Source organism: Dendropsophus ebraccatus, chromosome 1 (genome assembly GCF_027789765.1).
Source record: "Dendropsophus ebraccatus isolate aDenEbr1 chromosome 1, aDenEbr1.pat, whole genome shotgun sequence".
NCBI classification, from domain to species: domain Eukaryota; kingdom Metazoa; phylum Chordata; class Amphibia; order Anura; family Hylidae; genus Dendropsophus; species Dendropsophus ebraccatus.
Genome location: NC_091454.1, coordinates 60,038,001 through 60,065,779, shown reverse-complemented (window position 1 = coordinate 60,065,779; position 27,779 = coordinate 60,038,001). Strand labels below are relative to the sequence as shown.

General features: G+C 43.0%; 1 protein-coding gene across 1 annotated transcript; it reads right to left on the bottom strand.

Annotated features, from left to right (window-relative positions):
- Positions 1-162: 162 nt before the first annotated feature.
- LOC138793257 (E3 ubiquitin-protein ligase RNF14-like) lies at positions 163-27,567 on the bottom strand. The gene is made up of 8 exons (XM_069971720.1): positions 27,402-27,567; positions 22,740-22,906; positions 19,756-19,907; positions 17,121-17,624; positions 10,598-10,826; positions 4,129-4,295; positions 1,704-1,831; positions 163-400 (listed from the first exon to the last, which is right to left on the bottom strand). Exons 2-8 carry the CDS (start codon positions 22,891-22,893, stop codon positions 397-399), a joined length of 1,338 nt encoding a protein of 445 aa, XP_069827821.1. The 5' UTR covers positions 22,894-22,906; positions 27,402-27,567; the 3' UTR covers positions 163-396.
- Positions 27,568-27,779: the final 212 nt, after the last annotated feature.

Sequence of the window (27,779 nt, the reverse complement as noted above, 5' to 3'; positions counted from 1 at the left end):
AGTCATGTGATTGATGGACACATTGAGCTGTGACTCTTTGTACTGGCTGGAATTCCTGTGCTTAGGCTGTTTTTTTCAGGAGGCTGCCTTCAGGAGACTGGACCTGGATTTCTGGTAAGTATTGCTTTGTCTACAGCATAATAACAACTAAAATTATGAATGTATATTGCAAACTTGCTTTATTTTACATATACTGTTGATTTAGATTTTGAAAGTTATAACGACAGTGAAAGCTTCTACTTGGTCAAACAACAATATTTCTGTAAAGCAGGTGGTGAAAGGGATCTATTCTTTGTTCGTCTTCTTGTTTGCTTGCAGACCAACATTATACTCTGGCCTATGTTCTGGCATTCTCTGGCCTTGGTTATGGAGGTTTTGAGGATCGATTAAAAAAAATTATCTGCAATGAATAAACACAAACAATCAATAACAAGGACTAAATACTATGAACTGCAGAGAGTAGAGAACCATGGTTTTAAGAGAGAAGCCAAGGATGTTTTGGGGGCTGAAAGTAGCTTTCATTACAGGGACAGATGTAAAGGAAAGGAAAATCAATCGAATTAGTCACCGAAGATGTCAACTGTAAGTCATCGGATTTAAGTGATTTTTATTATACCTGACTGCACCTGAATCAATGCTGTAATTTTGGTACAATGACATTGGAAATGGTGGTGTTCAGACCATGCCAGGTTTTCTAAGCCTCAAAACTAAAAAAGTAAAGAATTTGAATATTTTCTCTGGAAATAATTTGCAGCCTAAAGGGCGTATTATACAGTGATCACTTCCCCCTCATTCCCTGCTTACTGCCTGTGCTATTACACACACAAACAGTGAGCAGGGAGCAGCGGGAGGGGCAGCCAGATAATACTTATATTGTTCGGGCTGCCCATTGAATCAGTTGGCATTTTCCCGCACATCAGCTGAACTCTGTCTTTACTGGTGACCTTTTGACAGCAGATCTGGGCCATGAGACTCACTTGGCAAAGTTGAGTTGAGTTTCTATTGAAATCCTATAGAGCTACTACTGTGCAATGTACACTCACCAGCCACTTTATTAGGCACACCATGCTAGTAACGGGTGGTCTTCTGCTGCTGTAGCCCATCTGCCTCAAAGTTTGACGTACTGTGCGTTCAGAGATGCTCTTCTGCCTACCTTGGTTGTAACGGTTGGCTATTTGAGTCACTGTTGCCTTTCTATCAGCTCGAACCAGTCTGCCCATTCTCCTCTGACCTCTGGCATCAACAAGGCATTTCCGCCCACAGAACTGCCGCTCACTGGATGTTTTTTCTTTTTCGGACCATTCTCTGTAAACCCTAGAGATGGTTGTGCGTGAAAATCCCAGTAGATCAGCAGTTTCTGAAATACTCAGACCAGCCCTTCTGGCACCAACAACCATGCCACGTTCAAAGGCCCTCAAATCACCTTTCTTCCCCATACTGATGCTCGGTTTGAACTGCAGGAGATTGTCTTGACCATGTCTACATGCCTAAATGCACTGAGTTGCCGCCATGTGATTGGCTGATTAGAAATTAAGTGGTAACGTGCAGTTGGACAGGTGTACCTAATAAAGTGGCCGGTGAGTGTATGTTTTGTAATCCTTCTATAGAAGCTAATGGATTACAAGAAAGAATGACTGTGATAATAGAAGGTAGCTATGTAAGAAGACAAAAGAGGTAGATTACACTTTATCTTTTTCTCATACCGATTTATACATCGTAAACCACTCCCAAAATGTTTATACGGGTCTTCTTGAGACAATATCATCAAACAGATCCAGCAGAAGTATTGCTTACATGCAGTGCAGGTCATTTTGTTACAGCCATCAATTTTCTGTAAAAGAAAAAAATATTTAACGGAATGATTCATTCTTAATGTGTAGGAAGATAATCTTTTTATAGTCCAGCATAAATTTTATAGTCCACCATAAAGTCCCACCTTAAATCTCCTGAATAAAGGGGCTCCTGCTTTAGCACACCATAGAGCTATCAAACCTATTCAGCACAAAGATTTTATTTACTATCAGGACTTTCTACGCCAAGGGCCACTTATATTATTGCTAATTTTCCTAGCGTGTCAGATTTTTTTTTTTATTGATGAAACTTTGGGTGCCCCTTTGGGTGCCCTGTTATGTTGGAAATCAGCATAAGGAAATCAGCATAAGACCGCACCCATTGTGAGGGGGAATTATACTTACCAACCCAGGCTCCAGAGTGGAAACTGCAGGAGTAACTGCAGTGGTGTCCCACCTCTGGGACATTAAAAGGGTATTCCCCCCAAGAGCCAAAAAAAAAATGCTCCCAAACCTAGCTAGTCTTACTCACCAAGTCCCCCTGAGAATTTTGAGCCATCTACCGTCTTTCTATCCGCTTCCGTTCCATAGTTACAAGTTTTTTAAAAAGCCGAACTATATCCAATATGGCGCTGGCCAGAAACCTACATCTCCCATCATGCATTGCACCTCCCTCATTGGTCCATGATGTAGCAGAGCTGAGTGAGTGACATAGTGCAGTTGAGTGAGTTGCATAGCAGAGCTGTAATAGTGACATAGCAGAGCTGTAATAGTGACATAGCAGAGCTGTAATAGTGACATAGCAGAGCTGTAATAGTGACATAGAGTTGTAATAGTGACATAGCAGTGCTGTAATAGTGAGTCACTATTACAGCACTGCTATGTCACTATTACAACTCTATGTCACTATTACAGCTCTGCTATGTCACTATTACAGCCCTGCTATGTCACTATTACAGCTCTGCTATGTCACTTTTAGTAACATAGCGGAGCTGTAATAGTGACATAGAGTTGTAATAGTGACATAGCAGAGGTGAGCGAGCTTAGTGAAGGGGGGGGGGCGCAGGTGGTGGTAAGATGTGCCGCTAAGGGGTTGAGATGAGGGGGGGGGGCGTTCTGGTGCGGACCGCAAGATGCGGAGTGGGGGGCGGACCGCAGGTGAGCTGCGAGTCGCGCAGGGGGGGTGCTTTAATCGGGGGAGATGAGGGGGCAGGCAGCTGAGAGAAGGGGGAGACGCAAGTCGCGCTGCGGGAGGGGGGGGCTAGCATCGGGTGAGATGTGGGCCACCGGTGAGGTGAGTGAGCTGAGTGAAGGGGGGGCTTGTGCAGAACTACAACTCCCAGCATGCACGGAGGGAAGGCTGAGCATGCTGGGAGCTCTAGTTCTGCAAAGGGTTGCTGCCGGGCGGGTTGCTGCACTCACTACTGCCGGGTGAGACGCAAGGGGGTGAGCTTCGGGAGGGGGGATTGACAATGGAGGGTGGCCGCAGCCTGTACTGAGGGGGGCCCCTGGGAGATCGCATGGGGGGGAGCTGCACTCACAGGAGCGGCCGCCGGGTGAGCTACGAGGGGGATACAGGGCGGGTGAGCTCTGGGGCAAGGGAGTGCACACAGAGGGTGAAGGGGGGGCTGCTGTCAGAGAGGGAGACAGTGAACATCAGCAGCTGTCACTGTCTGTGTCCTCCCCATCTTCAGTGTACCGGGTTAGAAGCACTAACCCGGCTCATTAAAGAGACGGAGGACACGTTATGCCAACACGGAGGGTGGGGGCCAGGAGCAGCGAGTGTGTCGGGTTGGACTGAGATATGATGATTCTATGCATTCGGTGGGGGTGAATGCATCTAGATAGCCGCAAAACTGTCCAGAATCCATAATAACTTTATATTGGAAAGATGAAAAGCTACGGGTGGGCAACGTATTAATGCAAAAATAATTTGGGGGGAATACCCCTTTAATGTTATTTTGTTCTAAGAACTTGTCTAACCCTGTTGTGAAGCCTCTACTGTTTTTACTGGGAGCAGATCCTGGGGTAGACTGTTCCACAGATTCCCTGTTCTCATGGTAAAGAAGGCTTGTCACCTCCGGAGATTGAACTTTCTTATCTCCAGGCGGAGGCAGTGCCCCCTTGTCTTTTAAAGGGGGTTTTACCTGGAACATCTTTTCCATGGAACATATGTTGTCTTATCTGTATGGGCAGCATCGCTCTCTAGATGAAGCAATTTTAGAAAAGCAGAAAATGGTTTCCCTTCTCTGACTTTAAGGTATGTAACCTGCTATTGAAAAACTGCTTTAAATGATATACAAGGTACAATGTTCTCTCCTGCTGTCTGATATTTTACCTGAATCGGAGATTTACAGCTAGGACAAGGCTTAGAGTTCTCTTGTATCCATTCCTTATTCTTTGCATCTTCAACAGCCTTCCCTAGCTGTGCATATCTCTTCAACATTTCTCTCTTTGTTTTTGCATTAGCAGCAAAATACTCTTTTGTCAATTCGACAAGTCTTTCTGGGGGAGAACAAGAAACGTGACAATATCTTTAATAACCAAAATCCTAACAATATACATATAAGAGAAATATATAGGTAATATTATTAAGCCATTATTATCAAAGGGAGGGCAAAGAGGTGAGAACTTAAAGTCAGTAGATGTGATATAAAGCAAGTTTGCAATTTACATTTATTATTCTTTTTTTTTTACTTATCATGGAAAACACAGCACTTCACTCTTTTTTCTGAGATAACAAGAAACAGCCAGAAAACAGAAAGTCCTGTGTTTCCCAGGCCATCTGAGCGCTCACATGTGACTCTCAACCAGCACAAGTCAGAAAATCTGCCTTCAGGAGACTGGGCCTGGATTTCTGGTAAGTTTTTTTTTACAGCATGATAACAACAAAAATAATGAATGTATATTGCAAACTTGCTTTCTAACACATCTACTGTTGATTTAGATTTTGAAAGTTATAATGACAGTGACACTTTAATAATGAAGTGATGCTTACCCTTCCCAGCTCCCCTGCACCCGAATCACCACCGCTCACTGTCAGCCTCTGGTTTTCTGTATCCCCCGTGTTCCTGTGTTGTCATGACCAAACAGAAACTACCTATCCAGTTGAGTGGGAATCATTGAGTTGGACATGATGTCACAGGACCAGGAGATGCAGGAGACTGGCAGGCAACATTGAGTGGTGGTGCTTCAGCTGCAGGGGAGTCAGGGCAGGTAAGTATCGATTAATTTTTTTGTTCACACCACACCCTGACCTCCCCCCCCATAATCCGACAACCACCCCGCCCCGGTTTTTTTGTTTACCTGGAATAAGCTTGTATTTGGCATTTTTCTGCAGGTTTCCACTTGGCAAATTGTATTTAACCCCTTAACGACATCGGGCGTAAATTTACGCCCTCGCGCCCTGGTACTTAGCGCATCAGGGCGTAAATTTACGCCCGATGTTTCCCCGATCGCTGCGTGTTCACACACAGCGGTCGGGGAAGATGGCCTGCTATAAATCATAGCAGGCCATCATAGCTTCTCGGCACGGGGGGTGGTTAACACCCCCCGTGCTTACGATCGCCGCTATAGCTGATCAATTCAGATCAGCCAATAGCGGCGATCGGAACCTTTCAGGGTCATCGGTGACCCGATGACCCGGAAAAAAATGGCGGTCGGTGCTGTCCGAGGACGGCACCGACCGCCATTACTGTAAAAAGTAATGGTGGTCACCGTGCCACCGGCCCGATCGCCGTGAACGGCCGGCCGGCCGTTCACGGCGATCGGGCCGGTGGCACGGCGATCAGAGTCCAGCAAAATAATAAATACCTGCCCTGGACCCCTCAGCTAGGTAGCTGAGGGGTCCAGAGCAGGTATTTGTACATTACTCACCTGTCCCGGGCTCCTGATCGGCGTCTTCCGGGTTCGCGGCGTCCTCGTGTTCGTTCGGGTCTTCGGCTTCCTCCGTGACGTCACGTTCGGCTTCTCTCGGCTATTTTCGGCTCCAGCCTCGTCATTTTCCGGATTTTGCGCTCTGCTGCCCCCTAGCGGCTGATATGTGTAATACACTTATCAGCAGCTACAGGGATATTCAGAATATAGAAAAAGTTTTTTTTTTTTTTTCAAAATTTTTTTTTCTTCTATTTTCCGCACCCTATCGCCGCTGAGTGTTGATCAGCATCGCACGAAAGTGCGCTGCTAATCAGCAACTCCTCCTTTTTGGCGTAGGGTGTTTTTTTTCTATATTCTACTGCCACGGTCTGCTGATAAGTGCCGCACATAAGTGCGGCATTTATCAGCAACTCCTTTGTTGGCGTAGGTTTTTTTTTTATACTTACTGTAAAAAAAACACGTAAAAAACACTACATTACACCACACTACATTGAATAAAGTTTGACACTACACCACTACATACCCCATATACTAGTCCCCGTATAAAGATGGCCCCCAGGGTGTTTTCGGCGTCAGAGGGATACGTTATTATTGCCCCCGAAACAGCCAGTGAGGATGAATGGGGGGATCCTTCTTTCCTCCATTCATCCTCATCGTAGCGTACGCTGCCCCCCAGACACGTCTTTTCCGCCAGTACCGTCCCAATAAGAGATCACGGTATGGCGTGAAATTCTACAAACTCTGTGAGCGTACCTCAGGGTACTCTTACAGATTTAGGGTACGTGCACACTGCGGAATGGCGAAGGATAACCCTTTGTGCATTCCGCAGCTTGCACTCGCCGGCGGACTGATGCGGGCGCATGTCTCCACCCGTGTCATAGACTCCATTCTATGCACGGGCGGAATCCGTCATCCGTCCAAAGAATGAACACGTTGGACGGAGAGCGGAATCCGCCCGTGCATAGAATGGAGTCTATGACACGGACGGAGACGTGCGCCTGCATCACTCCGCCGGCAGGTGCCAACTGTGGAATGCACGAAGGGTTATCTGTCGCGATTCCGCAGTGTGCACGTACCCTTAAGAGTGTATGTAGAAAGGGACACGCAAATCCAGCCCCCAGATGCCCCCTCCCCCCCCCATCCTCGGAGTTAGTGGGGAGATCGTCCGGGAACTGATCTTCCCACTGATGGATAAAGGTCACCACCTGTACGGGGATAACTTTTATACCAGCGCCCCCTCTTCTGGTCCCTCGCTGCCCGAGCTACTGTAGCTTGCGGCACGATCCGAACATATCAGAAGCAGTAATAGCGCCCTAATATTTAGCAGCCATGGAGCGAACCCAGCGCTGCTGGATATGAAGGACCCCGTATCGCACCAGGACAACATTCTCCAGGTGACGTCCCCCACACTGGAAAACAGGAGACCCCAGAAGAAGTGCAGAGTGTGGCGTAACAGGGGGATCAGGAAGGACACCATTTTCCAGTGTGACACCTGTCCTGATCCCCCCGGCCTCTGCATACTGGATCGCTTCAAGGCGCACCACACGTCACTGGGGTTCTACATTATCTAAATTCTGTCCCTTATTCCTATTTCAGGGGTCACGTTGATCCAGGGATTATTCTGATCGCCATTATGGAGTCGGGAAGGAATTTTTCCCCTGTGATGAGGCTTCTGTCGTCTGCCTCACGAGGGGTTTTTGCCTTCCTCTGGATCAACACAGGTTGAATTTGATAGACACCTGTCATTTTCAACCTTATAAACTAATAATTGGCCTAATACCTGCAAATAAATTAGAATTGTCCCTTTTTCCCAGCTAAATAGGTATGGCCGCCATTCCCATTAGAGGATGCCATGATGCAATTACAAAGCCTCTGTGCGGCCAGGACAGTAGAAACCCCCCACAAGTGACCCCATTCTGGAAACTACACCCCATAAGGAATCTAACAAGGGGGGCAGCGGGGATATGGCCCCCTGGTGACGGCCACATTTGGGACGTAAAAATGAAAAAATGTTTATTTTTTATTTTCTCGGCACATGTTCTACGTAAGTGCCTGTCACCAGTGGGGTCCATATCCTCACTGCACCCCTTGTTAGATTCCTTATGGGGTGTAGTTTCCAGAATGGGGTCACTTGTTGGGGGTTTCTACTGACCTGGCAGCACAGGAGCTTTGTAATTGCGACATGGCCTCCATCCTCCATTCCAGCCTCTAAATGGCGCTCTGTCCCTTTGGTGGCTTGCCCTGTGCCCATATGGCACATTATGCCCACATATGGGGTATTTTCATAATCAGGGGAAACTACCCTACACGTTTTGTGTTAATTTTCTTTTTTAACCCCTTGTGGAAATGGAAAAAATCAAGGCTAGACCAACATTTAGTGTAATTTTTGTAAACTTTTAATCTAAATGATTAATCTTGTCATGATTTTTTCATTTTCACAAGGGGCTAAAAGATAAAAAAAAAAACACTAAATGTGTAGAGCAATTTCCCCTGAGTACGGAAATACCCCACATGTGGACATAAAGCGCCATGCGGGTGCAGGGTAAGCCTCCGAAGGGAAGGAGCGCCATTTCGTTTTTGAAGGCTGGATTTGGATGGAATGGATTTTAAGGGGCCATGTTGCATTCAAAAGGCCTCTGTGTTGCCAAGACAGTTGAAACCCCCCACAAGTGACCCCATTATGGAAACTACACCCCTCAAGGAATGTAACAAGGGGTGTAGTGAGCATATGGACCCCACTGGTGACGGGCTCAAATGTGGAACAATGTGGCGTGAAAATGAAATATTACATTTTTTACACTATAATGTTGGTTTAGCCTTGAATTTATCATTTTCACAAGGGGTTAAAAGAGAAAAAAACACACAATATGTGTAGAGCAATTTCCCCCGAGTCCGTAAATACCCCACATGTGGACATAAAGCGCCATGTGGGCGCAGGGCAAGCCTCCGAAGGGAAGGAGCGCCATTTGGATTTTGGAGGTTGGATTTGGCTAGAATGGATGATGAACGCCATGTCGCATTTACAGAGCCCTCGTGCTGCCAAAACACTGGAAACCCCCCACAAGTGACCCCATTATGGAAACTGCACCCCTCAAGGAATCTAACAAGGGGTGCAGTGAGGATATGGACCCCTTGATGACGGGCACATTTGTGCCATGAAAGTGAAAAAATGAAATTTTTTACTTTTACGTCACATTGTTCCACATTTGTGCCCATCACCAGTGGGGTCCATATGCTCACTGCACCCCTTGTTAGATTCCTTGAGGGGTGTAGTTTCCAGAATGGGGTCACTTGTGGTGGGTTTCCAGTGTCTTGGCAGCACGAGGGCTCTGTAAATGCGACGTGGACCTTGAAATCCTTTCCAGTGAAATTCAGCTTCCAAAAGCCAATTGGCGCTCCTTCCCTTTGGAGGCTCGTCCTGCGCCCGCTTGGCACTTTATCGCCACATGTGGGGAATTTCTGTACTCGGGAGAAACTGCGCTACACATTTTGTGTCTTTTTTTTCCTCTTATCCCTTTAAGAAAATGAAAAATTGAAGGCTAGAACAACGTTTTAGTGTAAAAAATAAATTTTTCTTTTTTCACGCCATATTGTTCGGAAAATCTGTGAAGCACCTGTGGGGTCCAAATGCTCACCGCACCCCTTGTTACATTCCTTGAGGGGTGTAGTTTTCTAAATAGTGTCCCTTTAGGGGTGTTTTTTAGGTTTTGGCACCCCAGAGCCTCTGCCAACCTGAAGTGGTACAGTCAGAAAGGACCAAATATAACGGAGGCGTTGAAATTCACTAGGCGCTCCTTTGTATCTGAGGCTTGTGGTTGCGTCAAATAGCGCAATAGGGCCACATATGGGGTATTTCTATAAACTGCAGAAACGGGGCAATAATTATTGGGGTGCATTTCTCTGGTAATAGGTTTATAATTATGAAAAATATTGGATTACAATAAAATCTCTGCACAGAAAATTAAAATTTTCAAATTTCTTACACACTTAGCTTTTATTTCTGTGACTCCCCTAAAGGGTTAAAACACTTTCTGGATATGCTTTTGCAGATTGTGGGGGGTGCAGTTTCTGAAATGGGGTGCTTTGTGGGGCTTTCTAACATACAGGCCCCTCAAATACACTTTAAACCTGAACAGGTCCCTAAAAATATCTGATTTTGAAATTTTACTGAAAATTTGGAAATTTGCTGCTAATGTTTTAAGCTTCCTATTGTCTAAAAAAAATTAAAGATCGTTTAATAAATGCCGCCAACATAAAGTAGACATGTTGTTAATGCTATTTAGTATATAATTTATGTGGTATAACCACTTTCTGTATACGCAAAAAAGTTTCAAAGTTGGAAAAATGCAGTTTTTCACATTTTTTCACATTATTTGGGTTTTTTTCATAAAGATTTGTTATGATTATCGACTCCAATTTACCAGAAATGTAAAGTACAATATGTCACGAGAAAACAATCTCAGAATCAGCCAGATAGGTAAAAGCATCCCGAAGTTATTAATGAATAAAGTGACACTTGTCATATTCATAAAATTTGTCTCTGTCATTAAGGCCATTTCAGGCTCTGTCCTTAAGGGGTTAAGCTGTATATTTCTCTCTGCACTCTCCCCTCCCAACCTCCCCTCTCCCTCCTCTCTCCTCTATAGACATGTAATATGATCCCTGAGTAATAACCAGTAAACAAAAGTCATTGCTAAGCTGATTTTGAGAGTGGAGGACAGTTTAGCATGGATTGCAGAGAGGGAAGATGCTTGAGAGGAAAATATTTTTGTCTGCTAAGATATATGGCAAGTATTAATCTATACAAAGCTTGCTGAAACAACAGCACCAATTTAAAGGAAAACATTTCAGTTCTAGGAAGTATTGTTCATTTAAAATAAAACATAGGAGATTTACATCTGCGCTGGTTGGAAAAGAGCTACTGAACATACCTGCAGATACCATGCAAGGGGAAAGTCCATGGAAAGCTGTTTTGCAGTAGAGACAAAAAGCATATTTGCAGGCTGTGCAAATGCCCATTGTTTTGTCCGGCTCCTGCATAACTGGTGTCCGACAGCTTGGACGGGGACAGTATACAATATCAGTCATTAAATCCAGGCTTGATCGCAGGAGGAGATGATCATATCGGCTAAAAAGCTGCTCCTCTACCAGATCCTTTACCTACAAATAAACATTGACCCAAGCATGAATTAAAGAGTGGCAGCTATCAGTCAATATAACTTGATAGTATTTTTATTTTGTAAAAATACCAAATATCAACATTAGGGATGGTCCGAACCTGCCGAACGCTCGGCAGCAGATTCCCGCTGTCTGCCCGCTCCGTGGAGCGGGCGGATACAGCGGGAGTAACGCTGGAAAACTGGGATACAGCCTATGGCTGTGGCTGTATCCCAGTTTTCCAGGTGGTCCTCCCGCTGGATCCGCCCGCTCCACGGAGCGGGCAGACAGCGGGAATCATTACCGAGGCTTCGGGTTCGTACGAACCCGAACCGAACTCTGTTCGGACCATCCCTAATCAACATCTAAGATACAAAGTACAAAAACATGGCCACTTTTGCCCCACTCTTGTCTCCAGATTGGGTGAGGTTTGAAACTCAGTTCCATTGAATTAAACGAAGCTTAATTGCAAACTGCACCTGAACTGGAGACAGGAGTGGGGCAAAAGTAGCCATGTTTTTGTAGCGCTGGATAACCCCTTTAACCACAACTTTTAGGCTGAGTGCAGATGAAATACATGTGAGAAGCAAGTCATCGCCATTCAGTTGCAAGTAGTTTACCAAACGGCCATTGATGTTTGCAGCTAAAGTCAAGAGGTTATGTCAGTATGCTTTGCAGATGCATTTCATCCGTGCTGTGAGAACCCTGCCCAAAGGTCCACATACACATTAGAGTTTAGTCGTCCGTACCTGCTGCTCACGGCAGATTCGGACGTCAATCTAAAGTTTATTGAAGGTGTTTGCCCAGTTTGAAGTTTTGTAGGTACTAAGTACTATATTCATTTGTCAGGTTCTTGGATTGTCTTGGACTGTAAGAATTAGGGTATGTGCACACTGAGTAATTTAGACAGAAAGTCAGTCGCATAATCCGTCCCTTGCACCCGATCACGTATAGCGGCGGGCGCGCGTGTCTCCGCCCGTGTCATAGACTCCATTCTATATACGGGCAGATTCCTTTCTACGTCCAAAGAATGATCAAGTTCATTCTTTGGACGGAGGAAGTAATCCGCCCGTGCATAGAATGGAGTCTATGACACGGGCTGAGACGTGCGCGCCCGCCGCTATACGTGAGCGGGCGCAAGGGATGGATTATGCAACGGACTTTCCGTCTAAATTACTTAGTGTGCACATACCCTTAGACAGTTATAATTAATGCTGGAAGGAAGTAGTGTGGAAGACGGCACTCCTGGACGTAGATACTAAAATATAACTTTTATTCGTGTATATTAAAACATATAGGTGAGCATAGCAGGACCTACGCGTTTCGCGCTACTGCGCTTAATCATGGTCTAGTTACAAATGAATCTCGTGGCGAATAAAAACAGGTGACCAACCAATGAAAAGATCCCTACGTCATGGATCATGTGCCTGAGTGGCACAGGTGTAACATAAGTGCTACTCCCTCCCATCATATGTGTTTGAACAAATGCTAGGTTATTTGCGGGATGGGAGTGCATGCTAGAAAAGCAAAAAAATTAAAATTTTTTTAGTTATAAATAATGATACAATAGGTCGTTTTTGTAATTGAGACCTTTAGGAAATCTAGTGTTTAAACGAAAAATCATTTCTGCTTCTTTGTGTAAAACTTTTTTGTGCCAGTCACCTCCTCTCAATGGTTTGTTAACCCTTATTATGGCATATGTAATGAAGGTGCTGACATCCCCCCCATGTTCCTCTATAAAATGCTTCGCTGCCCCTGATGCATTGGTTCTGTGTTGTTTCCTAATGCTGGTGAGATGTTCGCTGATGCGTTGTTTATATTTCCTTATTGTGCATCCCACATAGGATAAGTTACAGGTAGTACAGCCTATGATGTAAATGACATGATCACTGTTGCAGTTTAAATAGTTGATAATCTCATAGGTTTTTGATTCTGAGCTGTCACAAAAAGTCCTTTTGTTGTGAGTGACAAATTTGCATATGGGGCAGCGTGTGTCTCCGCATCTGTAGCAGCCCGTGATCCTGCGGCTGGTGTGCACTGGCTCTAAGGCTAACATGCTAGGTGATAGCAGATCTCCAAGTGATTTGCCTCTGCGTGACACACATCTGAAGCCCTGATCCAGAATCTCGGACAGGATTTCATCCTGGCGCAGAATGGCAATATTTTTTTTAAGAATGTTTGTGATTTGTTTGGTATATTTGATTTTTATTTGATCAGATTCTGTTAACCATGAAATACTTAACTTATCATCGTTCCAACCCAACCAGGATCATATCAATATTTTAAAAAAAGGTCTTACGTTTGTACCCTCCAGCCACTTTGACATGTTTCACACCTTAATGGACATCAATCGCTTCGCTCGACTGCTCACGGTTAAGAGACACTTTTTCCATTCCTGTTCTGAGCCCACGTCCACACTTATGAAAGAACATGATGTAGTAAATAATGAATTCGTGGAATTGCTCTTCCAGGATCAAGTGAATCTCTTACAGCTCATTGAGCTTGGCATAGACGGGGAAACGGAGCAACAGGAACAAATACATAATGTACCGACTGTAGCGTCTAATCCCGCGTTCTATCCATTTAAGTCCCGTGTCGAGGCGTTGGATCATTTCCAATTTGCCATGGAACGAGACTTGAAAAAACTCTCCACCAATTCCATCCATAACAATATATCGCAAAGGGAAAGAAAGGCAATTAAGGAACTACAGGCCAACAAAAACTTAATAATCATGATGGCCGACAAAGGTGGAAAAATTGTATTACTTGACCGTGAGTCTTACTGCAACAGTGCGTATGAAATTCTAAATGACGTTACAACTTACCGCAGACTACAGTCAGAGCCCACCTTGACCTTCAGAGACACACTATCCAATATAGTACAGGAAGGAATAGCATTGGGCATAATGGAAGAAAAACAATATAATTATTTTGTTCCTGCTAATTCCACCTTGCCAATTTTTTATGGTTTACCTAAAATCCATAAGGGAGCCAACCCCCCTCCCTTACGTCCCATCATTTCGGGGGTTGGCTCCCTTAATGAAAGGGTATGTGCCTGGCTGGATTCGTTGCTTCAACCCCTGGTAGTGAGAGTACCAGGGTACCTCAAGGATTCAGGATCAGTGCTGAACATATTTAAAAACTTTGTATGGAACCCTAATTTTTCATGGTTAAGCTGCGATGTGACAGCCTTATATTCGTCTATACCCCATGACCTGGCAATCACAGCCTTATCTCACCATTTATACAAATACAGCAGGTATAGCCACGAATTAAAGGAGTTCATTATAGATTTAACAACATATTTATTGAAACACAATTACTTTTCCTTTAATAATGAATTCTTTTTGCAGACCAAAGGAGCCCCTATGGGGGCCAGGTTCTCCCCAACTTTAGCGGGTCTCTACATGGCCTGGTGGGAGGAGCAATTCATTTTCACTCCCACCAACCCTTATCTCCATCACATCAAATGGTTTGGCCGTTTCATAGATGACCTGCTATTGGTTTGGGGAGGTGAGGAGGAGGAGGCACAGCAGTTTGTCCGACATATAAATAGCAATGTATTCAACTTATCTTTCACTCATACTTTCCATAAAACAAAAATCACCTTTCTGGACATTACTCTGCAAGCCTCGACCAATAATGAATATGTCACCACCTCAGTTTTCCGCAAGCCCACTGCGGGAAACACCATTTTACACGCCACAAGTGAACATCCCCTTCACACTATACAGGCTATTCCAGTCGGGGAGTTCACTAGGGTTAAACGCATCTGTTCAGACAATACGGTTTTTGAGACACAGTGTAAGGAGACTGCAACTCGCCTATCCAATAGAGGCTACAGTAGACAAATCATACGCAGAGCTCAAAACATTGTCTCTACCAAGAACCGGGATTTATTGCTCTCGAAATCAACTAATAATGCACGTACCACACAAAAATCAAATATACCTATCACATTCTCCACTACATACTCACCTCAATACAAACAAATCACAAACATTCTTAAAAAAAATATTGCCATTCTGCGCCAGGATGAAATCCTGTCCGAGATTCTGGATCAGGGCTTCAGTTGTGTGTCACGCAGAGGCAAATCACTTGGAGATCTGCTATCACCTAGCATGTTAGCCTTAGAGCCAGTGCACACCAGCCGCAGGATCACGGGCTGCTACAGATGCGGAGACACACGCTGCCCCATATGCAAATTTGTCACTCACAACAAAAGGACTTTTTGTGACAGCTCAGAATCAAAAACCTATGAGATTATCAACTATTTAAACTGCAACAGTGATCATGTCATTTACATCATAGGCTGTACTACCTGTAACTTATCCTATGTGGGATGCACAATAAGGAAATATAAACAACGCATCAGCGAACATCTCACCAGCATTAGGAAACAACACAGAACCAATGCATCAGGGGCAGCGAAGCATTTTATAGAGGAACATGGGGGGGATGTCAGCACCTTCATTACATATGCCATAATAAGGGTTAACAAACCATTGAGAGGAGGTGACTGGCACAAAAAAGTTTTACACAAAGAAGCAGAAATGATTTTTCGTTTAAACACTAGATTTCCTAAAGGTCTCAATTACAAAAACGACCTATTGTATCATTATTTATAACTAAAAATTTTTTTATTTTTTTGCTTTTCTAGCATGCACTCCCATCCCGCAAATAACCTAGCATTTGTTCAAACACATATGATGGGAGGGAGTAGCACTTATGTTACACCTGTGCCACTCAGGCACATGATCCATGACGTAGGGATCTTTTCATTGGTTGGTCACCTGTTTTTATTCGCCACGAGATTCATTTGTAACTAGACCATGATTAAGCGCAGTAGCGCGAAACGCGTAGGTCCTGCTATGCTCACCTATATGTTTTAATATGCACGAATAAAAGTTATATTTTAGTATCTACGTCCAGGAGTGCCGTCTTCCACACTACTTCCTTCCAGCTATACTTTGCATGCGGCGTCTGGCCAACGCCCTGAAGATCGAGCACCCTCCTCTGTCAAATCCTGCCTGCTGTCACTCCATCTACTTCATGGTGAGCTGTATCTCTTCTTTTTATATTTTCCATGTTTGCAAGTTATAATTAATCTAAGCCTAAGCTTTATTGTTTAATTGTTATTACTTTGCACATATAATATACATGTGGTGTAAATATGTGCATTATACTGTATTGATGTGATGTTGTGTTATATGCTAAATCTGTACCTTTAGGTCATGAGTCAAAATGGACTAGTATTGTCACAGGGACAGTCTGCAGATTCTTTGTAAGCAGCCTGTGTCAGCCTTGGGAACATTCAGTTCTGGGGAGTCTGCTAGAGCTGTGTAAACTCAGATGGTAGCCCAGATTGGAGCCAAGAAAATTAGGGCTATGTCAGGCTTCAACTAATTGGGAAATTACAACTAGGAGGGGCCGTATAAGATTACAGCCGGGGGTGCTTAGTCACTTGTATGTTGTAGAACATTGGCTGCCCTGAGGCCAGGGAATTGGCCTAGCCGTTAGTCCTGTAGTGTAGTGGGATAAACGGGAACATGGTTAGGAGTTGACTTAATATCCTCTCAGGAATACAGCCTATTTTTTAAAGCTGTTGCAGCTAGTTGCTTTATGCCACTGATTTACTGATTTACTTAAGTTTTCCTGGCAGCAAATTATCAGGTTTTTTTCTAAATTTTGTCTGCTTTTAGTAGACCAATACATTTACTAAAGGCATGCAACACAATTTGTCTACAAACCCGACAAACCTGTAATTTTTGTCCAAAAACCCGCCAAGTGAGTGTGGCATAGTTCCAGATTTACATAGGGCATGCACGACATTAATGAATTTGACGCAGAAAAAAAACAGACACAAACAGCAACATAATGACTATAAATTGAAGCATTATTAGTAAGTGAGAATCAATGTTGGAAATAATTAAAAAATTGTCTACCAGAATTTTGGTGTAAAATCTGCTGTTCATCAAATTTTTTATTTAATTAAACTCAAAATAACAATAGCTTTTTGCACTCTGCTTAACAGGTGGGTGGAGCTTAGCAAAAAGAAGGTGTGGTTTTGCATAAAAGATGGTTTGACTCGATGGTGAAAATTAAAACTGGACAGTCCAATGAGGCACCGGATTTTTGAAAAGCCTGCTACTGGTGGATTTGTAGAGCTAAGAATCATTCTTTTTTTATTATTCCCCCAATGTTTTCCTGTATATGATTGTGAATAGAATGTGTTCAACTACACAAAGTTTAAAGTGCAAAATATTTCCTCAAAAGGTCCAAAACGCATTCACTTACCTGAGCATGCGTTGCAACGGATGTGCACTCTGGTTCCGGGCAGTTCAGGGCATGGACTTGTCCGTCCTTAATCTGAATTTCAAAGTAGTCTTTGAGACAGTAGTTACAGTACACATGTTGGCAAGCCTTAAAGTCGGTGCACTCACTGCCTGACTTCTCCATAAAACAGATATTGCACAAGAATTGTTTACGATCAAAATCCTTCTTCTGTTGAGCTTCATTGACGTCCAAGATGCATTGGACTAGGGCAGGTACTGACTGTGCATCCTGTATAGCCCGTCTGTCCAGTGCTCCCCTTTCCAATAAGACCCCATCAGTAAGGGACTCATCAGGGGATTGCAACCAGTCCTGTACACCATTGCCAGACACTTCAATCTCATATGGAGATTTTATATTTAAGTAATCAAGTGTCTCCTCATTTAGAAACTGAATCCATCGAAACAGGACAACAGATCCCTTGTTCTCCTCCCATAGGTCATCTAAACGCTGACATAACAGAGTGAGCTGAAAGCAATAAAATACAACAATCAAATGAAGCAGCAATATTGGAAGTAGAGATGTAGCCATTGTTAACATCATCCCTGACACAATAATTAATTAATTAATCAGTTAAATCAGTTAGAGCACCGGGTTAAAGGGGTATTTTGGCAATCCCATAAAAAAAATTCCACAGAAAGCATATAGGTGCACTCACTGTTCCCCCGCCGACTGTTTGACACCTTTCCCACTTGTCTACACTGTTCCCAGCCCCAGATTCATACTTACAAATGATCCCAGTTTTACATCAGGGCACCCATCTGAAAAACTACATCTACCAGCATGCATTGCACCTCAGAACCAACTACTGGGTACCAACCCCTCTCTGCCCATCTCCTATACTGCTCAGGCCAGGTGATCAATGAGTAATGTCAGTGGTGGGCGGGGTTACAGATATGGGGTTACAGCTTGCCTGGCAACAGAAGAGACAAAGATCATGTGACCTCTGTCTCAAAAGGGAGGGGGAGGACAGAAAAGTGGGGACAAGGCAGACGAGTAATAGCCCTATTTAATGGAACGATTATCGTTCATAGACTCGCTCCAACGACCGCTCGTTAACGAGCACTTAACGATTTTTTTAAGCGAACGATAACACATAATACGTGTGGGAACGTGAACGATATCTGTAGTGTAACGTTTTTTTTGCGGTAGTTACATCGTTACATGGTCGTTTAAAACGTTTGCCGGGCTGAGCATGTAGGTAGGGAAATGTAGGTAGATATTTCAAGAAAGACTGAAAGATTTTTTTATTCAACGAAAAGATTAGCGAATTATTGTTGAAAGACCAACGTTTTTTTTTCCGACATGTTGAAAAAAAATAGTGAACGACTCAACGACGATTTCGTAGTTGTCGTTCGCTCGTTTACAGCTATTCCACAGAACGAATATCTTTAACGAGCGGTCGTTTGAGCGATTTTATGAACGATAATCGTTCAAAAACGTTCCATGGAATAGGGCCTTAAGTGAGTCAGATGTGCTGCAAATAAACTGAACTATTCGTGTAACAGAAACCTATTACAAATAAGCTTATATTATGGGTATAGACTGAACAGGGTTAACTCTTTCCTCATTGGCGTACTCCTTTAAACTCGTCATCGTGATCATGTTAACTTAGGCTAACTGAACTGAAGGCATACACACTAATGTTTTCCATCTGGGGCTATACCATGTTAGGACTTCAGATAGGTACAATAGGATAGACTTATCATTGTAAATGCATCAAAAGGCATAGTGCTCAGAATGCATACACCATAATGATGATTATTGTGATTCATACACTACAATTGTGTTTGAGAGAATTATGCAATTGCAGTAGTATACCAATACTGTAAATCGTAAGGACTAGTGGCTACATCTAGCACTTGTGATTTACCTATAATTGTGGGCTGTACATGGCATTGCTATTTTTTAAGTGGTCAAGTCCAGGTCCCACCTGTAGTACACAACTGTATGTGGTGAGCCATAGCTGCAGGTGCAGTTGAAGGATTGAGGTATAATCAAATTAGATCATTTGCATCGCACGTAAAAATTACCCTTTGGAACTCCCAGCAGATGTGTATTCAGGCCCTATAGACTTGCATTGTATGTGTATTACAATGCAGGTCTATTAGGCTTCCAGCAGTTTTAATTAACATGATAGTTTTTTTTTTAAAGGGTTATTTCAGACAAAATTTAAGGAAACAGTTTAGTGTTCTGCTATTGACCGTGTCCATCTAATGGGTTAATCTCCAAATTACCTCCAGCCATTATAGTGAAATTTAAGCTATGGTGTTGAGACAGCTCCTGCGTATTGCCATCCCCATACTACACATGTATAGTACCGAATATTCAACTACAATAACCATCGGCAGAATGATTGTTTGGCTGACAATTCTTTCTCCCGTCCTCCACATACACACAAACGTTCAGCATGGCCAAACGTTCCTATGTGCTCTATAGGGAAAGGTGTAAGCTACAGCCAGACAGCTGTGGTGAAGCCTTATGCCTCTGAAAACAAAGGGGTTGGGAAGTGATTTCTCCACCCAAGAGAGACTCTCCTACCCAAAAAAGTGAAGAGCTTGTGTAAAGAGTTCTGCCAGTATAGTAAATGAAGACAAACCTGTGCTGGTGAAAGCCACTTGCAGCTTAATGTGAAGTTTGGGGGTGTGGTGGATGGGTAACCTGGAGGAAGGTCAAAGTTTAACACAATTGGTGGAAGAAAGGACACAATGTCCTCAAAGTTGTCTGCAGAGGAGTTTGTTGCACTGTTGCCTTGAGGAAAAAATACAATAAATATTTTAATCATTTAAATGACCAATTACTACTGTATTCATATTACAGCAAAATATTAACTTCATGTCTCTAAAAATAATGTATATGGTTTATATAGCAAAAAATGAAATAGGATTTTGTAACCATTTATATTTTACGCTAAAATATTCACAGAATAACACACATTACAAAGTTATACAACTTTGTAATGTATGTTATGTCTGTGAATGGCCCCCAGTTATGCTCAGCCAATCGCGGCTGAGCTTCGGATGACGCTGCAGAGGGCGGCTGGCACTCGGGAAGATCCGTCGGCCTCCCGAAGAAGACGTCACTGCTGAGGATCGGAGACCGTGGTCGGCACGTGACAGGTAATGTATAGCGCACCACACTTCCGGGTACACGGGTGGGGGTGGTGGGACACGGGGAAGGGGGCCATTCACAGACATAACATACATTACAAAGTTGTATAACTTTGTAATGTGTGTTATTCTGTGAATAATTTTTTATCGCCGGACAACCCCTTTAAATAGGATATTCAGCACTACAAAAACACTTTCTTCCAGAGACAGCACCACTTTGGGTGGGGTTTTACTACTTGGTTCTATTGAAGGGAATGGAGCTTAATTGCAAACCACACCTGAACTGGAGAGGTGATGTTTTCTCTGGAAGAAAGTGGCCATGTTTTTGTAGCACTGGATAACCCCTTTAGGGTATAAACCCACACACCGTATACGCAGCAAAAACGCAGCAAATACGCAGGAAATACGCAGCAGATGTGATGGTGAAGATTTGATGCTGTGTTCAGTTATTTAGATCTAATCTGCTGCGTATTTGCTGCGTATTTGCTGCGTATCGCAGTAGTAAATACGCTGCATATACGGTGTGGGTTTGTACCCTTAACCCTTAGACGACCCAGGGCGTATAGTTACGTCATGGAAGTCTGTCCCCAGACGACCTAGGGCGTAACTGTACGCCCTGGGTGTTTCTCCGGCTATGAAGCGTGCTCCGGAGTGGAGCGCGCTTCATAGCAGGTGGGGGCCGGCTGCAATCAGCAGCCGGGACCTCACCGGTAATGACACGCGACCGCAACGTTTAAGTGTAAGTGACAGGGGGAGTCCCCTGTCACTTACTGATCGGGACACCTGCAGTGTGACTGCGGGGGTCCCGATCGGTAAAACGGGCCGCCGGAGGTCTCTTACCTGCCTCCATGCGGCCCGATCGGCGATCTGCTGCACTAAGCCTGCACAGGCAGGCTCAATGAGCAGATCGCCGATAACACTGATCAATGCTATGCCTATGGCATAGCAATGATCAGTGTGTGTAATCACACTAGTGTATGTACAAGTCCCCCAAAGGGACTTCAAATGTGTAAAACAAAAAAAAAAAGTAAAAACACACACACTACCCCAAAACCCCTCCCCCAATAAAAGTTGAAATCACCCCCCTTTCCCATTATATAAATAAAACATATAAAAATAAATAAACAAATAAACATATAATATACCGTAGCGTACGTAATTGTCCAATCTATTAAAATATAACAAGCGTCATTGTGAACGGTAAACGGCGCACACGAAAAGAGGGAAAAAAGTGTGCGGCTAACCGATTTTATGTTACATTATATATAAAAAATTTTTTATAAAAAGTGATCAAAACGTCCGATCTTCACAAATATGGTATTATTAAAAACTAGAGATCATGGCGGAAAAAATGACACCCCATACAGCCCCGTAGGTGAAAAAATAAAACCGTTATAAGCGTCATAATAGGCCCATTTTATTAAAATTTAATTGCCAAAAAAAAGGATTTCATAAAAAAAATACATATATAACATTAGAGAATCTGTGTAACCTGCATATGGTTGTGTTCGGGCTGACCTATAGAATAATAGTGTCATGTCGCTGTTATCATATAGTGCATTACGTAGACACAGGAACCCCCCAAAGGTTACCATATTGCATTCTTTTTTGCGATTTCACCAATTTATATCTTCATAAATAATATATTTGGGATTCCGTCATACATGTTATGGTAAAATGAATGACGCCATTACAAAGTACAACTATTCCTGTAAAAAACAAGCACTAACATGGCTTGTAGATAGAAAACTGAGAGTGCTAGAGCTCTTAGTAGGGGAGGAGGGAAAAACAAAAACACTAAGATCAAAATTTGCGTGGCCCACTGGGTCATTTTAGGCCTGGTCCTCAAAGGGTTAATATATATGGATACAACTGAGAATTAAAAACAGGAAAAGCAGCCATAACCATTAGCTTGATTGTTTCTAAGTAACTGACTTCAGTTAGGGTCCATTTACACAGAAAGATTATCTGCCAAGTTATCTGCCAAAGATTTGAAGCCAAAGCCAGAAACAGACTATTAACAGAGATCAGGTCATAAAGGAAAGCCTGAGATTTCTAATCTATTCAAATCCATTCCTGGCTTTGGCTTAAAATCTTTTGCAGATAGTCTGTCAGATAAACTTTCTGTGTAAATGGACCCTAAATGAATCTAATTTGCTGACATGAATGCCATACCTTAGATATGGAGAGCAGCCCCTCTGCTGGAGGTATTCATGGGCTGAGCTGGTCCAAGAAAGGGGACTATTGTGGCTGGCATGGGTGCATAGTGGTTGTCATGGGGGGAGAATGTGGAAGAGTTGCATAATAGCTGAATGAAAAAAACATCATGCCAATCTGGGGCAGATGGAGAGGATGGATCACAGCTATAAAATCTGCTCATTTGTAAATGCAACTAATACCAGAAAGATTACTTTTCTCCGTTTGTAAAATCAATGTATATTTTGTTTTTAACTATTATCAGTCTCTTACTCACTTTTTATAGATATTACAAAATTTGAAGGTAACTCCAGACACAAATGAATTTTCCCTCCAGAAACCTCATCTTCCCTCACAAATTCATCTTCAGAGTAAATACTAGCAAGGGCGAATAGTTCATCCACTCGCGCCTCTTCGTCTTCTGTTGACATTGATTACCTGTCACTGTGGAAAAAAAATAAAAAAAAAAATATATATTTATATAATTCTGTCTATGTGTATGAAGAGATGCATATTTGGTATATTCTGCCCATCATCCTAATACACTACACACAGATAGGCACACACCCTATATGCATTAATAGGAGAACTTTACACTTGTAATGATGTAAATAGCAACCAGTTTTACAACTCTTATTAACAACTTATTGACAGGAGTATAAACTTCATACAGAGATTATAAAGCTCATGTCCTTGAGATATTCTGTGCTAAACAATTCAAGAAACACGCATTGTCTTTTGACATCATGCAGTATAGAATAAAGGGGTCTCCCCTCTTTGATCAAGTCTTAGGGTCCTATTAAACTGCCCGATCAGTAATGTAAACATTTACCAAGCGTATTACATTGCTTGATAATCGTTTAGCAAGGGCTGTATATATATCATTAGTGATGTCCGTACAGCCTTTGCCCTAAACTATTATACATTACCTCTTCTACCCTCTGCTCGCTTGCCGGAGCCACTGCTGTAGCCTCAGTGCGGTCTGACAAGCTGCTCCACCAATTATTGACCAGTGATTGGCTGAGCCACCTCTTAGTTCAGAGACCCTCTCTAAAGCTACAGCGGTGGCTCCGGAAAGCGAGCAGGGTGTAGAAGAATATGGGGAGCTTGGAGAGGTAATTTTTTTTTTTTTAAACAAATCAACGATTTTAGGTGAGGACCAAAAGACACAATCTGCCGATGATTGTTGTCATTGGCTGATCTTTGTCTCTATTACATGAGCGATAATCATCTGTGTAATAGGGCCCTTACACAGTGACTTGATCGTAGACTGGTGAATTACCTGCAGTCTGCAGTCAACTCGAGGGAACTACAGTAGAAAGGACCCCAGGGCTTTCTGTTGGGTAAGCCTGTCTGGTTATGTGAAGGTGGCCATAAAGGGGATGTTACTTTGGATAAAAACATTGTAATCCCTAAAATGGCTTCAGCCTTGTAACTGCTTCTGGAAGAAGGAGAGGAATGCTGGTAGCACGCCTATGAGCACAGCACCTGGAACTTACATCGCAGCCACAATACAGACATAATAGAGAGACATTGTTATATAAACAATATATGGTTAACAACACGTTGTACCAGCCTGACTGGGCAGGACAGGAAATTGCTGACCATCTATGGGCTGACCTATCAAAATAGGATATGTATGTGTCTTGTGACTTGAAACCCCGCCTGTATTGAAAGTTTATATATTTCAAGTGAAACCAAATAAAGCGCCAATGTGCACTCATAACTCAGCTGAGAGAGGAGGTTATACTGTCTTTTTGCCTGGTGTCATGTCCTTGTCGCTAGCGCTCAGCTTACTTAATTTGGACAGGAATAGTCACTTGGGGAACAAGGCGGATAAAAAGTAGATCCGTCCTTCACAGTTAGACCAAACTTAGGTCTGTACTGTATGGGTAGATCTGTGCATGATACAAGTGCAGATCTAGTATCATGGTGCTCATTTAACAAAGGTTCCTAAAGAAAATAATGCACTTGGAAAAAATGAGTCACCAGGGCTTTCCAGTGTTATGTAAATAAAGATGAATCATTCTTTGATGAAAGTTCTATTCCCTTATGTCCTATTAGCAGCACTAGGGTGTTTCTGCCATAGGCCAGTAGGACAGATAGAAATGTTTTATTAAGTTAGTAAAGGTTCACACAAATGCTATAAAAGAGGGGAGGTTCCCCCGGAAACATCAAAAAACTGGGCTACATGCTTGACTGTTGTGGACTTAATTATAATATATTTCAATAATAAGCGTTGGTGGTTTTCGCCCAATACTATTCAATTGCCTTACAAACCATGGTGACAGAAACCGCTGATTATGGACATTGACAAATACCACTATATTGGTTATGCCAAAATTATATATTGCAGTTGAGAATAAATAGGAGTCCCAAAGCTTTTAAGCCCACTATTGTTAGATGGGTTACATATCTTAGGGTTCTGATCCATTTTTATGGAGCCCATAAAACCAGCATCTACTTCTTGGGCCAACAGAAGTTTTAGGGCCAATTAATATGTCCGCAATATACAGTCCATCAGACCATGCACAGACTGTATACTTTGGGGTTGGAGCTCAGAAACAGCAGGTCATGTTATGAATGATGGTGCCAGGAGCTCCGAGGTCCAGTCCGCAGTATATAGTGCATGCAACACCATATATTGCGGACATGTGAATGGCCCCCTATCCTATTGGATCAAATTTGTGAAACAGCTTCCTGATGCTCTCATAAATAAAAATAAATAAATAAGTTACAGCTTGCTATGGTTATAACAAAATACACTATGGTCAGCTGTCTTCTTGAGTCCAGCACCACCGCCCTGGTTTGCAGTACTGTTTCCCATGAATGGTGCGCTCTACTTTCAGTACATTGGAGCCGATCGCTGGCCTCAGCAGCAGTGCAGTGTCTGGAATGTCATCAGGGATGCATAGACAGGGATCCACAGCAGCACATCAGCCAGGAGAAGTACAAAGAAGCAACAGAGTGGACTCAGAGAGCAGAAGACAGGTAAGTATGGTGTATTTTGTTATTTTATAACCATAGCAGGGTGTTATTCTTTTTAATTTATATTGGAAAATCCCTTTAGGGTGGGTTTACACATAACGTATCCGCTGCGGATCTCTTCACTGTCACTTTCAATGAGATTACATACTCACAGCAGAATTGTCATTCTGCTGCAGTATGTAAAAGGCAGCCACCTTAACCCTGTGTGGCCCGTGCTCCAGCTTGCTTCGATGGCTTCTGGCATCTGGATGTGCTGATCAGCCAATCAGTTGCTGCAGCGGGGCAGCGCACTGATTGGCTGAGCAGGACGTCCAGATGGCGAGAACACTCTAAGCAAGCCGAGGGCGCAGATCGATAACGTATGTACCGGGCCACAGGTGTTTAAGGTGGCTGCCTTTTACATACTCACAGCAGGATGACAATTCTGCTGTGAGTATGTAATCTCATTGAAAGTTACAGTGAAGAGATCCGCAGATTTTTGCTTGAATCCAGTCCTAATATTTACCTACGTACTCATAGCTGAGTGTTTACTAAAGTTGGATCAAGCCTAGGTGAGCTAAACACAGCGGCACAAGACTGTTGGCCCAATCGTTTGTCACAATGTATCAGAGTAAGGGTATTGAAGTGACAACGTGGTTGACAGTAAGTTATGATAAAACGTAGCTTTTATTTAGTGTTGTAAAATCGGTAACATGAATGGACAAACATAACAAACAAGTCCACAGTGCTCGCTGTGGATGATAGAGGATATTTGGGCCTAGGCCCTGATGAGTCCCTGCCTATAACTACTGTGGACCGCCTGGTATGGGCGTCCCCTAGGCCAGGCGGGACTATCCTTAAATACCCTAGAGGGATGATGTTTTGTGAGAAGTATATGGGTAAGTGGTTATATGTGACCTCAAGTGGGCATCTTGCATGGTCAACCCAACGATGTGTGGGTTGACCATGCAAGATGTCCAATATTTTGCAATATTGATTGCTGGAAGGGTATACATCCCATCATACATGACTTGAGGTCACATATAACCACATACCCATATACTTCTCACAATACATCATCCCTCTAGGGTATGTAGGGATAGTCTCGCCTGGCCTAGGGGACGCCCACACCAGGCGGTCCACGGTAGTTATATTCAGGGACTCATCAGGGCCTAGGCCCAAGTATCCTCTATCATCCACTGCGAGCACTGTGGACTTGTGTGTTATGTTTGTCCATTCATGTTACCGATTTTACAACACTAAATAAAAGCTACGATCAACCACGTTGTTACTTAAATACCCTTACTCTGTCTGTCAAGGACATGGTGGTGACTGAGTATCACATATCTATTACTCCTGTTCACCTATACGATTTTTGCGATGAAAACATTACATGCATATTTCTGAGCCCCTCTAAAGAGAACAGCTGCAAAAATACATGTGTAATGCACTTGTCTGGGGGGAGCTTTGTTCAGCAGGAGGCTGGTAAGGTGAATGCTACTTCTGTTATGATTTTACAACATTTGTAATGTCTGAAATGTAATGGCCAAAGAACACTTTTAACAAACTTTAGAATGACCCATTATAACAAAGTAGCACAGATAGACTTGTACTGCTGTGTCTAGCTCTGAGAGGATTACCTAGGCTTGATACAACTTTACCAAACCCTCAGCTGGGAAAAATTTAAAAAAATTTAAGTGCCAGACAACCGCTTTAAAGCAGACCTATCAGCAGATTTTTGCTGTATAAACTAAAGCCCTGCCATCAACCTGTAAAAATGCAAATAAGCTTTAGTACATACACCAAAACCTGCTTTCTATTATATTGGCAGAATGCAAACATATTGAAATTAGTCAGGAGCTGAGATACAGAGCACATACAATACAATGTCATAACTTTTCATCAATACCTCACCTTAACTTATATGAAACTAGAAACCCCCCTTTAAACAGTTCCGTCTTTAGCTACTTACAGTCCTTAAAGTAGTCTACGTAGGGATCTGATTTCACTTTAACTTCTTCAGGTTTGTGGAGTGTTGCTGTGTATGAATAGGGAAGCAGACTCTGGGACTGTACTAGGAAGAAGAGGCTTTATGTAAGGGATCATGTAACAGCAATCCACAAGATGGAGAATACAGAGCTGTATACACCCAGACCAATAAAAACACGTGACAAAGTGCTGTCTCACAATTAAAGAGACAGTACTACATATTCAGTTATAAATTACAAATGAAGACATCTGGCCTCACGTCCCTAGCTATTTTACTTGTTTAGTCAGGCAAGTCAAGAAGGGACAACAATGAACAATCAGCAGATATAGGTTATGCTTCCACTACATATAAACAATGGGC